General features: G+C 42.5%; 1 protein-coding gene across 2 annotated transcripts in view; it reads right to left on the reverse strand.

Annotated features, from left to right (window-relative positions):
• Positions 1–8,530: 8,530 nt before the first annotated feature.
• Tox3 (TOX high mobility group box family member 3) overlaps positions 8,531–17,959 on the reverse strand; it is a 106,875-nt gene continuing 97,446 nt past the window's right edge. For both annotated transcript variants that reach the window (XM_034522092.2, XM_034522091.2), the window contains exons 6-7: positions 17,851–17,931; positions 8,531–14,107 (exon numbers count right to left, since the gene is read on the reverse strand). In XM_034522092.2, coding sequence (XP_034377983.1) covers positions 13,367–14,107; positions 17,851–17,931 — 822 coding nt within the window. In that variant the 3' untranslated portion in view covers positions 8,531–13,366. The remainder of the gene's footprint in view (positions 14,108–17,850; positions 17,932–17,959) is intronic.

The raw sequence follows: 17,959 nt of genomic DNA on the forward strand, positions 1-17,959 counted from the left end.
AATTTTGTTTTCTTTAAAAAAAAAAAAATCTATTGAGCACCTGCTGTGGGCTGCTAAAGAATTAGAAACCATTGTCCTTGCAAGTCACTGAAGACATGAGCAACAAGGTACAAAACTGCTTCAACTTAGAGCAGAAACAGGCGTTTTGATGCTCAGAGGACTCTCCACAGGGGCTGAAGTGACACACAGAGAAAGGTAAGTGTGGGAGGCTGGGGTTGGGTTTTCTTGAGGGTAAGTGCTAAGTTTAGCATTTCTTCCTCCTTTAGACAGATGGATTTTGGCCTAAGAATATAAGTTCAAGACATCCTTGAGAGTTTTGACCAATATTTTGATCATTTCAGGGGCCATTGGAAAACAGGAAATCTAAGCCATTTGGCTCCCCCTTCTCATCCCCCTTTCATCCATTGGGTTTAAGGGCTGACTGGATGCTTCTGAGGTTAGGTCAGACCAGTTACAGTCACCTTGCTTTCCCTTAAAAGGCTGGTAAGGAACGCTTCCCTCTCTAGCTACCTGTCACATTACTGATGTCACATAAAGGAATCCATAAATTTTAAAATATCTTAATGCATCCATTGTGGACCCACTGTGAGTTAAAAGGACACAAATCTGAGAACTGGACTTTGTATCCCATGGATCTGTATGTGCTATCAACCCTATGTATGACTAATGCAGTAAATTAAATGGTCATCTAACTTGATGGCCATCTAATGGTGCTTAATTGTGAATCCGTTGAAGTACAATGGTTGGCTCAAGAAGAGAGATCCGAGTATATAAAACCCTGAAAGCTGTTTGCATCCTTAACATTGGGCCAGCCTGAAGCCAAATGGAAGGTCAACCTAGAGTTGTGGATTAAAGAGGATTTACTGAAAAAAAGTATCTAGGAATGATATTGGGAGATACAGCTCAGGAAGATGGGGAAGGCTCTCTTTATATTTGGAAGATTTGATCATCTGGGAGAAATGCTAGGATTGTCTTTGGAAACTGTGATGTGATTGGGTGGTCCAGATTTCCATAGCCTTCCAAATATTCACAAGGCATTGAAAGACGAGATGCTAAGTTTCTGTATATTAGAGGAAAGCATTGTTTCCTAACTTTCTTAGTCTTTCCTGTTCATTAGAACTCAGAAATTGGGACAGCAAGATGACTCAGCAGGCAAAAGCATTTGCCAAGTGTCTTAGTTACCTTTCTATTATTGAGATAAAACACCACGACCAAGGCAAATTACAAAATGTGTTTAATTTTGCTTATGGTTTCTGAGAGTTAGGGTCCACAATGGCAGACCAAAGGGTGAACTGAGAACTCATATCTTGATCTACAAGCACGAGGCAGAAAGAGTGTGTGAACACTGTGAATTGGATGAGTTTTTTGAACCCTCTAGGCCTGTTTCCAGTGACATAACTCTTCCAACAAGGCCACACTTTCTAATTCTTCTGGAACAGTCCCACCAACTAAGGACAACATATTCAATTATATGAGTCTATGGGTACCATTCTCCCTCAAACAACCACATCTGATGACCTGAGTTTGATCCCCAGAACTCATGTTAGAAGGAGAAGACCTACTCCTGAAAGTTGTCCTCTGAATGTCACATATATATGTGCACATGTGCACACCCTCCCAAACCCATCACACACTGAAATCTACAAAAACAAAACCACAAAAAAAACCCACATTGGTCATCTTTTAAAAATCAGAAATCAAGGGCTGGAGAGATGGCTTAGAGGTTAAGAGCCTTGGTTGCTCTTCCAGAGGTCCTGAGTTGAATTCCTAGCAACTGCATGGTGACTCATAACCATGTATAATGAGATCTGGTGCCCTCTTTTGGCCTGCAGGCACACATGCAAGCAGAACACTATACAAAATAAGTAAATCTTTTTTAAAAATCAGAAATCAAAGAGAAAACTGAGTAACTAACTGTACCACTCATTGTGTTGAGTAATGGGAAGGAAAGATTTTAATGTGGTTTTCTCATGCTGTGGGGGATTTTCTAGGCAATATCATACTGTCACTCAAAGACCCCATCTTTACACCCTGCAGCATCAGAGCACATTTTGGAATGCCCTTCTTTACTCGGTCAGTGGTTCAGGGTATGTATGGTCAGCCAACCTTCTGTGTTCAGTTCCTTTTGTAATCTTCATCAGGCTGATTTTTAAATTGCTTTTATCTGTCATTTGCTGGTTTGGCTTTGGTTTTATATCGTCTGCTGTACACCCAACATCAGAATTATCTGTTCAGACTCTAGCATTCCAGTGCTCACCATTTCTCAATGATACCATTTCTCACTGAAGCATAATCTTATATCCTAACAGTGGGCTATCAGAGTCTGTACTGAAGGTTCTCACACGATCAGAATTTACAGAAGTTCATAACAAGCCATGCCAAAACTGCAACTGTAATTAAAACAAATTACATCTGTTCTTGGAGCAGTTACATATTTTTAAGGTTCCTGATCATTTGTTTCTATGGCATGATCGTGGAGAATTTTGAACATACACAAACAAACAAAAAAAAAAATGCAATGTGGATGCACAATCCCACATCTCTCAGTCATAGCCCATTCTCTTCTCCTCAAGGCCAGCTTCACCGTGTTGAGATCATGTTCCAACTACAACCCCACTCCACCAAAGGTTTTAGAATGGAAAATGTAAATGAAATTAAAAATAAATTAAAACCAGAATGAATCTGAGAGAGATATGTAGCACATAAGCACACACATGTGTGCACAAGCACAAAATTGAGGACTCCCCTTTTAGCCACATTTTAATGAGAATGCACCTAAGGAGGGGGGATGAGAGGGTGTTGTCCATCTCTGTAAGGTGCGCCCCTTCACACATTCCCTTCAGCCTCTCACCTGGAGCTCATACTTTCGCTTCCACCACTCTCCTCCAGTCACCCTGGCTGCCTTGCAAAGTCTTAGACACTGGACACCAAGAAGCCCTAGGCTTGATTCTCCTTGCCTGGGGTGTTCTACTCCCGGCAGAGAGGGGGCCTGTTCATTTTCCCATGCCACTTTTTGAGTGAACCCTTCATTGATTACCCTATTCAAACTTGCTCTCAACTCTGCACCCCCCATATCCATGCTTATTTCTATTTATAACATTTCACTGAGTCCTTGAATATGGAATTAATGAAACGGCACCCCCATCAGAATATAACACTGTAAGAAAGAGATCCATGCAAATATTTGCTGAGTAGATGCAAAAGTGAATGATTCAATTGGATATTGTGACTGTATTTGAGCCAATGAGATACTGGGATAAAGGGGAAGTAGATAAATAATCTATTTCATAGAGTTTTCTTGGAGGACACAATATTAAGAGACACAGAAAGATAAGAATTTTAATAGGTAATGCATTCACAGTGGACTAATGGCGGAAGCTGCAGTGTTGGAAAGAAATCCCTAAATACTACGGTTACATAAGAGAGGACAACTGTTTCTTTTATTAGCAGACTCTTGGGCTGCTCATACTACAAAATGAAGTGAGGTTGGTGAAGCAGAGGGACCACACAGTCATAATCAAATAGGTCACAATATGTAGCCCAAACTCAGTAGTTCCTAAATACATATGCATATGTTTATGTGTGCTAGCAAGGGGAAAAAAAAGAGTATCAGAGTGAAGCCTAATTGGGCAAAACCCCAAGCATCCCTGCTCACTAAGTCATTGCACCCTCCTCCTCAGGGGAAGCCAATTCCCAAGTTCTGTACATGTTGCTGTTCTTGAATCAGGAGCATTGTTGGCCCTTTCTCAAGCACAGGAAACTGGAAGACAGCTGAGAATCTCTGAAAGGCCAGACCCACACAGTCAGCCATAAAGGAACTAAAGTCATAAGTCCCCACCCTCCTCCTACTGAGCCAGAAGGCCATGTGGAAGTATCCCCTCCCAGAAGCCTATTTAAAACAGTTTGTTTCCATCTGGACTTGGAACATAAAACACTGGTCTCCAACATAAGGAGGGAACCTACTCTCACTCTCTCACATCTAAGGCTCAAGATGTCCCGCCTGTTGAGACCTCCCAGAGAAACATTCAAGGGTACTGTCATAAGGACACTAGGAGATGAACGGGGACCAGTATTGTTCTCCAGGTCCTTGCACTCCTCTGCCTCAGACATCATAGAAACAAGAGCAATGTTCAGACAGTAAATACACTTGGCACCCACAGTCCTAATAGTGAAAAATCAGAATGTTAGTCAAAATGTTTGTCTCCAGTTGTCAAAGCCTACCCATTGTCCTAGGTCTCAAGCAAAGAGTTCGGCTGAGGAAGAGGAACCAAGAGGCAGTAAGGATTCTTGTGCCCATCCATGTGATTTTAGAGAAAAGGGACTGGACTGGAGCTCAGTGGTAAAGAGAATGCTTCTTGAACAAACATGAAGACCCGAGTTTGGATGCCCAACATCCATCCAGAAGGCTAAGTGTTGTTGACTGTGCCTGGGGAGAGACTCTCCATGAGGAGGTCGAGCTACCTAGCAGGAGCATTGTGGCTTTCAGGACAGCTAGTCCTGCCCAGTTTGTAAGCCCCAGGATCAGAGACCTTGTCTCAAGAAGAAAGAGAAATAAATGAAGAGGTGACGGAGAAAGACACTTGACTCACACCTCGGAACTATACAAGCATGCGCATCACTCTCACGTGTGTGCATGCATCCGGGCACACATCGTGAACAAATTAAAAAGGCTACCACTGAAACCATTTGCTCCAATGTGCTGCTGTCCCTTGCTATGTTCAGGAACAAAGAGCTGTTTATAAACACAATTAAAAGAAACTTTCACGTAAAACTTAATAAGTGAGTTTTCTTTGGGGTTGTTTTGAAGCTTGCTGGGACTTACTCTTACAGTGTTACATTCTGATGGGACTTGGAGGAACACACCCTCACCACATTCCCCTATTAGAAGGAATAGTATTCAATAACGAGATCTTTTAGATTTATCATCTCTACCTAGAAAGATGAGTGTAAGCATATGCTGATGTGACATCTGTCACAACTTAGGCCAGTCTAAGCTTCCTTTGCTGGTTTGGAGAAACTAAGCACTCCCCACAGAGTGGCCTGCATTTTCTATGTCTTATAAATGCTCAAATATTGCTACCCATATCTACCCATTCATGTGGGTGACCTGATGAGGCCGGCTTCTGAGGTCTCACAGGGGACTGCAAACAGAGCTTGCTACAGAACCTGAGGGGAACTGGTTTTTACCAGTTGAAGAAAGAGAGCCCAGACAAGGTTTGTAACTCTGCCAAACCTTAAGTTAGTTTGTAAACATCATCATAGAATATGCTACGATGTTTACATCACATCTTTTATTATTAAGGACTACTGTGGAAGTATGAGCAGAGCCTACTTCTTAAAATATTTTTATGTAATAGCTATGGCATTCAATTATACAATACTAATTGTGCTAACTGCACCAAACCCCAGTCTGTTTTACGACTGCTTCTCACGCTGAGCTCGCAAAGTCTACATAAACACCATCTGTATCAAACATAAAACTCTTAGCTACCCTGAGAACACAGGCTTACCAAATGTAGCTTGTTAATTCTGTGACCAGCCAGTTTCATGGCTGATGTTTGAGTCCCTACCAGTTACCTTACCCAGATGATCTTCCCATGCTGTGTGTACGCTGTCTTTGACTTACCGGCTGGGTGCCAGGGTAGAAAGGCTCCACGCAGACACCCTGACCCAGGTGCCCAGAATGCTGGCCCACATTTGCACAATTTGTTTTGCATTGAATGCATTTTGTTCTGCAGAGTTTGCTAATTTCCTGCGTTTGTGGAGGGGAAGGAGGGAGGGAAAGAGGGAAGGAAGGAGGGAGGGAGAACTCGGGGAGATAAACTAGCCAACAGTGGTACTTCCTCAGTGTCCCTTTGTGAAGTGCTGGCAAGGTCGCACCTCAAGACCTCAGATCGAGCTTGCTCCTTGCCATAAAAATAAAAAAAAAAAAAAAAAAAAAAAAAAAGGAGTGGGGTGTATCTGCTTAAAACAAAATTCTGAAAAATTCTTGTCCAAGACAACTAGAAACTTTACTCAAGAAGCGGTACCAGAGGATAAAGCAAAAATGCTTGCGCTTTTTTTTTTTGTTTGTTTTTGTTTATTTGTTTTGCCCAACAGACAACCAGTTGCTCCCCAGCAGCACACAAATGCAGCCCCAATCTACAAATGAACAGAAACATCCTAGCAGGCAGGAAGTCAGTTGAATCCATCAAAGATCATCTGAACCCATTCTCAGATGCAGTGTGTTTGCATTGGCTGTTCCTGTTTAGCCGCTGCTGGAGCTCAGGCAACTATTGCTGGGCTTCTGATGATCTGGAAGCAAGTGCGACCATCCAACTTGAGCATATTGAAATCTTGTAATGTTGCGCTGACAGACGTCTGGATCTCCCTGTCAATCAAGATCTTAGGAATTAAGCTACTTTGGGGGGTGGGGAGGGTTGGAGAGACTGTAAAGCAAAGGCATTAGAATCAGGTTTTGCTTTGGAAATTAACTGTGGTAGGACTCATGTTTATTGGCCAGACAATGCTGAACATCATTAACTTGTTGCCAGCTAGGTGTGCCAGCACTTGGGCATGGTTTATAAAAATGTTATTATGGACAAAATAGTGCCTTTTCGTCCAGGTAACTGTCCCAACATTCAAAGGCGGATGTCTTAATTTGGCATCCAAAAGCACACAAGAGGTCAGACTGTATGTAGGTAATTTCCTCAGATGCTGTTATTTGTCCCCAGGGGCTCCACGTGCTCAATACCAATTACAGAGGAGAGGATTAAGAACGGGCAGAAAGGGGTGAGGAGTAGCTCAGCAGGCCTGAGTAATTTGGACTAAGATCTTGTGTCAAATTTGCAAATTACCAATTAAGGCAGGTTTAGGACATGGCATCATTTCCGCTCATTGTGACAAAGGAAAATTAAGACTCTCTCTGCACGTTAGAGGGATGACAGCAGTGACATATAACAAGAAATGTTATCAAACGCATCGTTCTTGGTAACAATATCCTTGGATGCGAGGCAAATGGATTGGAAAGAAAATGTAGGGCAGGAATCTGAAAATAAACCCAAGACCCAGATCTCAAAATAACCATTCTGGTATTGAGTCTAGATAAGTCAATCAAAGATTGGGCAACTGAAAGCCCTGGATATTTGCTCACAGGGTGCTCAAGGCTGGCCTTCCATGTAGGAATTTCAGTCTACTCAAACTTGGCAAGTGACCAGTTACAAGGTACTTTTAGTCCTTTATTTAAAATCAAGACAATATTAAAATTCGTTGACAAGGGACACATATTGCATTTGACAAGTAGCTGGGTCAAATTCCCATACCCAGCAAGGGCATGCATTTCTCAGAGATGGAGTAGAAACTCATAAAGGGTGATGCACGATGTCGCTGCATGGTTGCCAGGGACACATACTCCCTCTACTCTTCCACATTAAGCAGATCAATTCTCTGGGCTCCCTAAATTATGCATAACAATGCACATCCACTTGACTCTCATCCTACACCATCTTCCTCAAAACTTCCTCTTTCTTATACAGGTGAAGCAATACATACTCGCCTTGCCATTGGCATGGCACCTAGTGTCCTAATACTTGAACACAAGTCAAAGCCATTTGCCAGAATACAAAATAATGACAGAAAGACAGCATGGTAGTGAAAACCATCAGACAGGAAAGTATTCACACCAAAATAAAGTGCCATGTGGCACTGTGCCCCATTGAGAACATGGGTTAGGTGGCGCTTGCTCTGGCTTGCTGCTTGCCTAGCCATGGGGAAAACATGGATTAATTACTCTGTTTAGTGTTGTGATGGATTTCTGTCACCCATCTACACCCACAAGCATCCAGTACATATCCTACACGCTAATACATAAACACACATACAAATGCTATGGGTATTCAAGTACTTGAAATCAAGTAAAATTAACAGGACACTAGAGTGAATTTCCACTGGCGTTTTGTGCCTATGCCTCTTGTAAATAATTAAGGGGAAGAAGCCACATTTTTTTTCTGTGCCTCAGTTTCCTCATTGGTTTTGCGTTAACTCCCACCTCCCCCGGCTGAGACATGGAAGAAGTCATTCACAGTAAACTGCTTTGGGAAGTACAGCATGCTCTACAAGTGCTAGAGATAATGAGGCATTTCACAAAAGAGCATCATTCGTTTGCTAAGAGGTGTGCGTCCACACGCCAGCCCCTGTCTGTGAAGGTTCTTTTTTGAAATTAAATTGAGACTATAACCAACACTCCCTGCAAAGCCCTGGTGCTGCCTGAGGTTTGACTCAGCAACAAAGCCAGGGCTTCTTTTCATCCTGTCCTGTTGGAGTTCAAGCTCTGAGAGGAACATTTTCCCAGCAGTGAAAATAGCTTTTTTTTTTTTTTCTTACAGCAGACTCGAAAAATGATCTCTCTTGATGCTAAACGTAAGAATAAGGCTAGTCTACTGTGATCACCAAGAAAAAGGAAAAGGCCTTGATTGGACTTCTTGTGAGGGTGGGAACACAGAACAATGTAGAAGTCCAAATATTGGAGAACATTCTCAAATGGGGATTTCCCATTCAGGTTTACGTGCCAACTGGGCCACGCCCTTTTTGTATTCAGCCCAGCCTTTCTCATGTGAACACCTTTAGAGCCCAAGTTAAACAACTCCTCAGCAGATCATCTACAAACTCCCTTTCCTGGACTTTCTCCTGCTCATCTCTGCGTGAACAATGCACGTTCACATCTGTTAGCTTCGCTTCTGCTGCCTTCCAGTGCCTCTATTGCCAACCTGAGTCTTCTCTCCAGCCCTCCCTTGGGCTGGAGATATCTCCTCTTCTAGGTCAAGATTTCCATCTTGGCTTCTGACAACCTCCCAACCCCTAAGGCAGCTCCTAACCATCCGGAATTTCAGGCAACTTTCTCTATTACCCCTGGCCAATTGCAATCTCTCCCTTTCCTAATGAGAATTTTCATTTTTCTCGGATTAAAAAGGAAATCGCACACATTTGTTTTAGGTCTCCTGTTGGCACACCTCATCATTCTGGGTGGTGGTGGTACCTTCCCTGCCCCCAAGGGGGAAAAAGAGAAACTCCAATGAAGGATGGCCTGTTATGATTTTTTAAATCTTTATTAGGAAAAATTTCAAACATATACCAAGTAAACAGAAGGTGCTATTTATCTCTGTCTCTCCTTTGGGACCCATCACAGTGTTCTGCATGCTGCAGAAGTAAATTTAAGTAATTAGGGCCTAAGGCGAATAAATGGAGCTGTCTGCCTGCATATCTGATTCCACATCTCCCAGGTGGCTTAGCGTTTCCTCAGTAACATACACAAGCAAACACCTGTAGGCTTGCAGTCTCCACAGATGAAGCTCAGCCACCGGCTTTAGCATGCAGGGGACACGTGTATGCTTAAGGGTTAGTTTGAAGGATATAGAGAAAAACTTATGTGGTTAAGAATATTTTCTAAGAAAATTCAAGTCTGGTTGAGTACTATTTGGTTAGCAAATGATGGATCAGAAGGGTAGGTTTGTTACCACGTTATTACTGCTGACAAGAAGTCACTTTTCAGCTATGTTCTAGTAAACCCCCTCAACTTCAGATTCTTATGTCTATTATTTTAGAATTATATTCTTTTAAACTTGAGCCTACTCACCCATTAACTTTCATGTTTTCCTTCTCTCTCACTACCTGTGTGTGTGTGTGTGTGTGTGTGTGTGTGTGTGTGTGTGTAGTGATGAAATCCTTAAAGTGAACAAGAATTCCAGAGCGATGGGTTTACATATCCATGCTGTGTCATATGCAATTAACTCCAATGGACTGTATAGTCCATTATTCTGTTAGTGCATGGAAGATCAATAAATATGGTGGAAAAAAAAATCCACCCCAGCTCTCTACTTTCCCATCCGATTCTACTAAGGCTGAGACGGATCATGCTACTGTGATGTGTACACCACAGCTAAGGCAGGCAGGTGGTGCATAGACACCATTCAAACTTGGCCTATTCAGTCCCGGCTCCGCTAATGCTCCATTCATGCATAGCAAAACACCATCTGGTCCTATTTTGCCTCCAGCAATCACAGCTGACCAAAAACGATAATAACAGCTGTTGCAAAACAAAAGCCAAACAAAAGAGGGTGGGTGAGGGGGAGGAAAGGTTAGATTGAAGTCCAGAGCTGAAAATGCTCTGTGAAGTGAGAACCGGGAAGAGACCATTCAGACGTCTGGAGCCCGCTGAGTGGACAGCGGAGGACTCCTACTTAAACTTGAGATATTAATCCATCTGTCTCGAAAAAGCCTTCAGACCGCCGTCAGGTGGTAATATATTGCAGAAATTATGCTGCACGAAGGCATTTAAGTTTGTATTCTTTGAGTCAGGAACTAATGACCGACCCCGGGTCAGCTGAAAATGAAAAAGTCCTTACGCCATACAGGTGAATACAGAAAGGAAACTCAGTGGTTAGCTGGAGTAATAAAATAACGTTCCCACAGCAGGGGAGAGACAAGGTGTGTGATAGAAATGGGGTTTGGGGAGAAACGGGGTTTGGGGAGAGGGAGTACCTCAATGTCTGCGGAACAATTTAAGGGTCTACTCAACCAGGTACCATGCTTCTCACACAGGTTCTCATTACCCGGATTTATTTCTGACCTACTCAAGAAAGAGTCCCCGAAAACCTTACTTCAACTCAGAGACAGAAACCAGTCACGCACATGTAAACAGAGACAGGCATTTTGTGAATTCTGATCAAAACAACTTGGTAACAAGAGTGGGGTACTCATTACAGAATTCAAATCTTTTGATGTTTTTAAATATTCGGTTTTGCCTGATGATTAATTTTTCTAATTGTAGAAATTATCTTATTTTTCCTCCAGAATTGACCAGAAGTAGTTTTATATAATTTGATGAAATGTGATAAAAATCTAAGATTAAAAAAAAAATCCTCCTGTAATAGCTGTGACAGCAGCAGCCTGTAACTGCAAACAGTTGCAAACAGACTTCACTTGCAATTAAGTCTCATCACTAGTGACATTTTTTTCCCCAGCAATACTTCATGGGTTTTCAAAATGACAATTACAGAACTAAGACACAATTACTGTCACATGTAGTTTAGCAATTAATGTTGAAGACATTTGTCTAAAGGTCCCACAACAGAATATCAAATGGTTCTTATTGCTATGTAATGCTGGTTTCCATTCACAAAGACCCTTTGAGGGCTGGCTTCGCTCCTGATGGGTCTGCTGCAGGCAGATCCCTGCTTTGGGGAGCACAAATGGCCCCTTGTAGATGTGATTAGGCATCTTTCTAAGACTGTTTGAACACTGATACCTGTCAACTAATACATCTTATGAAAAGCTTCAATTTAGACATAAATTTCTCTACAGCAAGAAACCTATAAATTTATAATTAGAATCTCTCGCTGTTCAATATTTGTACATAATACAGAGTATGAGAGGATTATGAAATATTGAAAGCAAAATTCATTATTCATAACCCACAACATACAGTAAATATTCTTTGAAGTACGACAACTTTGAGGAACCCATATTCTATTATTTTTGGACGTCTCACACACAGTAGCAATGGACGCTGCTATGCTCGCCCGCATTCTTTTCAGATTAGGATTCTAGTCAGGCTTGACACTTGCTGTTTTTAATTTTCATTTTATCATAAGCAGTTTAAGACTGTTGCCAGTGGTAATTTGCAATTTTTATCAAGACCTCTTCATTACAGCTTCTGACAGGACAGATGCTGTAATTAATCATGCAAGACAACTGGGGATCATGGTCACGCAGCTCTCAAAGAGAAGCCACCACAGAGCAGACAAGAAGGGGGAAATGGGCACCAAAATTCTGATTCTGGCCTCAGAATCAGGGTCCACCATTTATCTTAGTAGCTGATCATTTTTGCCTTACATAAATCTATCTGTAGCTTGTCTGTATTTTATTTGTAAATCATCTGTATCAAATTTATATCTTAACAAAAAGATAATTATAAAAAAAAATTTTTTTCCCGTCTTTGTTCTGGGCCCTGGTGTTTGGCTGTAAAAATCCAAATTCTTGTTCATGAAGACTGTGCTTCCAGATGAAAATGGAGGATGATGCTCAGCCCAGTCAGGGCCCATCAGTGCCATGTCCCCCGACTTAATGTATTCAAGGGACCAAAAGTAAAATTTGACATTCCATTTTATTTGAAAAGTGAACAGTGTCCTTGCTGTTGCATCAAAATACAGTCCACAGATTTTACTGAAATGTGTTTATTCTATAGCAAGATAAAAGCATTTTGTTTTAGTTAAGCAAAATACAAACAACTTAATGGCTGCTATCATAACTCATAAAAAAGTATAAAACAGCGTAAAAACACAATAGGCAAGGTAGCAATGAGTGGTTCGTGTCACCAGTGTCTGCGTTAAAGCCTCGCTTAGGAAAACTTTACAACACATGATATGAAAACTTACAACTTGGAAAGAAAATATTTACATTGATTACTTCAGATGTAGTGTGCCTTTTAAATATTCAATATTCTACTGGTATTACATCATAATAAAAACTCTTGCTTTTTCTTTTTTAAATCTTTAACTTTCGTAATAACTGTCTTCATTTAAGTGCATTTCCCTTTTAAAAATACAGTGTTTTTATTTTTTCCAAACTCGTCACTCAAAACACGTAATATAGTATTCACATTTCTTCTAATTGGAATGAACGTGATGGGCTAACAGTGGCCATAGATACTGTCACAACATATACCTTGGTTTGATTCGGAGAAGCCATGGATACAAAGTAGAAGTAAGTAAATAAATCAATAATTGAATCTAATCACTTGCAATTTTTTTTTCTGGAGACATTTAGGAAAAAAATAAGAGCTTTGGCAAAAGTCTGTGATTTACATTATTTTTTTTTTTTCATGACAAAAAAATGCCATCAACTATTCACATCATACAAATGTTTGTATGAAACTGGATCTTCGTATTTCAGGTAGTTACAACTGTGCTTTGTACTTAGTATTTACTTTAGGGCTTCAGAAGTTCCAATAGCCTGGAAGTGTGGTTCACTCACTTCTGGAGAAATAAGGCCATCTTTTTTTTTTTCTATGACTTGGAAAGGCCAGTTTACAGTCATCAGTATGTCCCAGGATTCATTTAACGGGTTGATTCACATATTGTAGGTATAGCCTGAATAAATAAAAAAGGCAGCACATGACAGAGCCCAGCTTTCCTGTTTAAAAACAAAGTGATGTTTAGTCGGCTACAAGATGCTTCCCAGCTACACTGCCGTTCTTATTGCCTATCTGATAGACACTTGAGAGGATCTTTTGATCTGTTACACATTCCTGCATAACCAGAGTCAACTTACAAGTTCCGGTCCGTACACCTTCCCTCCTACGCCTCGCTCAGATCCACATGCCTCGTGCACCTTAGAAAATACTGACCTGCGGTAATACTTGAGTCTGTGTCTGCGATTGGATTTGAGGCTGGTGCTGCTGAGAGGCTGGCTGGGGGCTGCCAATGGCGGGGATGGGGGACGTGATCTGTGAGGTGACAGGCGAGTGCTGCCGGGGAGAAGGCTGAGACTGGTGCTGCATGTGCTGCAGCTGCTGCAGCTGGAGATGTTGCTGCAGCTGCTGCTGCAGCTGCTGTTGGCTGATCTGCTGCTGGAGGTGCTGTTGCTGCTGCTGCTGCAGGTGCTGCTGCATGTGGTGTTGAAAATGCTGCTGCTGCATCTGCTGCTGGATTTGCTGATGCATTTGGTGCTGCTGCAACTGCTGCTGCTGCATCTGCTGCATCTGCTGCTGCTGCTGTTGCTGCTGCAGCTGCATCTGATGCTGCTGGGTTTGCACCGAAGGGCTCACCTGGGTCGAGGTTGCTGAGCCAACCATGGTCGTCCCCATGGAGCTTATCAGTGGAGCCCCAATGTTCGAGGGCATATTGGCTGCAATGGTGACTGATGTGACAATCTGGCTCATGGGTAGTCTCATGGTTAAGGGTTTAGGAGCAATCGACCTAGGGAGCGACTGTGGGAGAGTCTGAGGTGAGGCTGGGACTGTCCCATGTTGAGACAGTGATGTGTTCAGAAGGAGAGAGGATGTCAGGTTGGTTGATGCCAGAGTCTGCTGGACAGAACGGATGGTCTGGGCTTCTGCGGATTCAGCAGCAGCCTGCATGTAGAGGGATAGAGTTCCAGAATGTTAGAATCTATAAATATAAACCAACTCAGAAACTAGCCGCCGCCATTCATACTTTCTCATCTCCAAGGCCTTTGCCATGAAAGCACTGTATAAGCACTTCCTGAATTCAGTCATAGCTGCTCTACTCCACTGTGAGTCTGGCAGCTGTGATGCCTTTGCTTGGTCACTGGGATGGGATGATAGTGAAGATGTCCCAGCTCCATGCTGATGCCCTCAGGGTGGTACACCACCCTCCCACTCACTCTCTAGGGCCATCACAGAAAGATAGAGAAACGGCCCTGCCTCACTCAGCAGCCAGCCCACTGTCCGAATCCCACTGCAAGTGTGCAGCTCTTTCAATCAGACAGAAGAGCAGGGCTCCATCCTGAAGGGCTAGCCAGCCACCTGGCTCTCTGCGATAAAGCTTATCTTTGTATGTCTCTGGGGTTTGTGGTTGGTTGTTACACAGCATTACCTGGGATCAAGTAGAACTGACATACTTTTGAAAAGCAACAATTCGTCACTCTAACCTCTCCAACCTCCCTTGTGAAGCAACATGTACTGAAAGACAATGGCTCACACACAGTTCTAACAACACACATAACCAGATCTTTGAGAACAGCTATTCGTTCATCTCTTCCCTTCTGTAACATGGCACGATGTGGTACTGAGCTTGTAGAGAAGCTACGGTATGAAGATGCCTTCAGGCACTATGCATTCAGATCTGTCTCTAGTTCTTGGGGAGTATATTGGAATTAGCAAGAGATGCCACCAGAAACCTGAACCACTAGAAAATGTCAAAACTCCATCTGCCTAACTAAGTCAGTGACCACTCAAATAAAAGAAAACTGTAACTACATTCTTCAAACACAACAAATGGAAGCAACTCAGGACTTGAGACGTTTCAAGGTTTAACGACCATTTTCAAAGGCCCCTGACTTTATCGTTACAGTCACAGATGGAGAGAGACCATTAAAACATCATACAGTGCAACAACTCATTAAACGGTGTTGATAGATCTATTCCATTTTGTGCCCAAACACAATTCTGCAAAAATAATTTCTTTTACACATGCAAAAGTGGTTTGAATGTTTCACCTTAATGAAACTTTCACCCTTTATTGTTCATAAAATCATTTTTTTTCATACTTTGTTTGCTTGACTGTTTTTGGTGGTGCCGGTGGAACCCAGGGTCTCCTGCATGCTAGACAAGTACAACCACTACTTCGCTATCTTCCCGTCCTGGGGGGTGGGGAGGGCAGGGTCAGCAAAGAACACCATGGAACAATCAAGTATCTTGAGACATCTTTAGTGATTTTAAATATTTCATTCTGCATTTTTGTGACTTGGATTTGTAAAAAATCTGCTACTTGAGGGAACCTGAAAATGGCCTCATAGAGAAGTCACCCAGTGTAGCTGGTGGCTCTGGTCAGACACACCTTTGTTAAGCACCACTCTTGTAAGGCAGCACTCTTGTCTAAAAACCCAATGTGACTGAATGTTACCGGAGGGTCCTATTCTAAAGGCTCAGGGTACACAATGCTGTAAGTGTGCACATTTATTCTTAGAAATTGTTAGAGGACTCATAAAATAGAATATGTACCATTTCATAATATAACTTCATGTACTCTAATTTTTTTTTTTAAATCACCAGGCTAGTTTTAAGGATGAATAGAAACTGTTGGCATTGGCCAAAGGTACCAAGGAGCTTTAAGGTGGCATTTCAGAGGCAAATGAAGCTGCGTTGGTGACTGTGGAGGTACCTGCCGGATTCACTCACGGAAGCCTCTGTTAACTTCTCTGACGATTTAAATTCAGAGGACAGTAGACTTATAGCTCAGGTGGGAGTTCTGGGCTCTGCACGCAGAGATGCACACTATGGGGGTACGATTCAAATCTACTGCTCTTCTCTTCCACTGTGGCCCTCACAGTTGAAGACTAAGATCTCCTGCCGCCAGAGACACACTGGCCAGATTCTTTTAATGAATCTAATAGGATTTGGTATACATTCATTCTCAACATGAAGGCAAGTCTGGAAATCTTCAACTGATCATCTTTTTAACTTGTAGACTCCCATGCAGAGCCGTTCTTCAGAAGAGTGGAAAGTAGCCACCCTGTGCCATTGGATGCTGCCTCCTGGGAGCTCTGGGTCCTGGTTGCAATTCTTCTGAACATGTACCTCAGCCACGACTCTAGTCCCTTCCAATTATCTAAAAATAAATCCAAGTGCACAAAGTCCATTTGGAAATAGTTTGGGATCCTGACTCTAGTCACGATATTTTAAATTATCCCTTCTAAATCAAGCACAGTCTGGAAGGTATTAGTGGTTGTTATTTCCCTTTGAGATAGTGGTGCTTGGTTTAAGTTCATATGTGGTCAGCTGCTGACACCGTCACATATAGAGGTCACCTATGCTTGCCTCTGGATAAACCAATGACAAACTGGTCCACTTGAGAAGCACACACTGCTACTCTACCTACTTTTGCCAACCTATTGATCAACTACGTCTCTAGGTGGTTGTATATACCACAGGGACCATAGTCCACACAAGCTGATTTCCATCCACTGCACGTCTGACTTCAGACTCAGTGTATTTTCCAGAATGCATCTTCCAGAATTTCAGAAAAGAGGTTTTGCTATTGACCTGATAAATGTTATTTCTCTCTAATGATGTGGGAAGTATCCTGTCAACAAAGACAGGAGGCCCTCTGTGGATCTGTTGCAGTACAGCTCCCTGTGGTGGCTCATCACACGGAGAAGAAACAACTCAGGTGCGCAAGAGAAGAGAGAGAGAAAGGCCTTTCAATAGGGCTTTGAGGCCTTATGTGCTTGAGATAACGATGATAAAATAGAATCGACTTCTCAGAAAAGATGAGTCTGGGACAAAAATTGCTAGTCCAAACCATTTACCCCAAAGCCAGTCCAAATTCCAGAAAAGCAAAACCCCTCCATAACTACATGGTAAAATAACAGTGTAAGACTGTACGTCTGGTGGTGGGACTCAGGGGTAGAGTGTTTGCTTAGTATGTGTGAGGCTTTGGTTTAATTTCTAGGACTGCCAGTAGACAGACAGACAAGGAGGGAGGGAGGGAGGAAGGGAGGGAGGGAGGGAGGGAGGGAGGGAGGGAGGGAGGGAGGAAGGGAGGAAAGAAGGGAGGGAGGGAGGGAGGGAGGGAGGGAAGAAGGGAAGGAAAGAAGGGTATACATTCTTTCATTCCTTTTGGATCGATGTAATAATGATATAGAGCAGAGCTGCTCTGAGATATTAAGCCTTTTAGAACACATCACTGTGCATTCTATGTATAATGCATATACTTTGTGTCTTAGTACCTGGAACATGATTTTATTTTAAATAATCATGAGGCTTATTTATTTATATGATGTGAAACAACTGGTCAAAATGCACTACTGTCGATTACAATAGCGTAACTACCAGAGAACTTATGGCGTGTTCAAAAAATGCCTGGCAAGCACGGCTCCAGTTTCAAACGGAGGACATTAACCCAGATCCGACTCCCCACCCAGGGAAAGAACACAAGCTATTTAAAATGTATCTAGATGCCTACAAACACAGATAGAAAAAACAGCAAGTCCGTTAGCAGTAACTCGGCTTCGGCAGCTTACAGCAGCCCCAGTGTTCACACTGTGGGTGGGTAGAGTCTAACCAAAAGCTCTTAGGGAGCTGCACTGAAGGTTCCAGTGCCCAAGGACGGCTCCCACACTTAGCAGGCTTACCTTAGAAACAAGGCTGGCCCGGTAGGCAGCCAGGGCCTTCAAGTATTCTTTCTTGGCAGCTTCTGTTTTCCTTTTATATACCTATTAAAATAAGACCACAATTAGCACC

This window comes from Arvicanthis niloticus, chromosome 18, assembly GCF_011762505.2.
Source record: "Arvicanthis niloticus isolate mArvNil1 chromosome 18, mArvNil1.pat.X, whole genome shotgun sequence".
NCBI classification, from domain to species: domain Eukaryota; kingdom Metazoa; phylum Chordata; class Mammalia; order Rodentia; family Muridae; genus Arvicanthis; species Arvicanthis niloticus.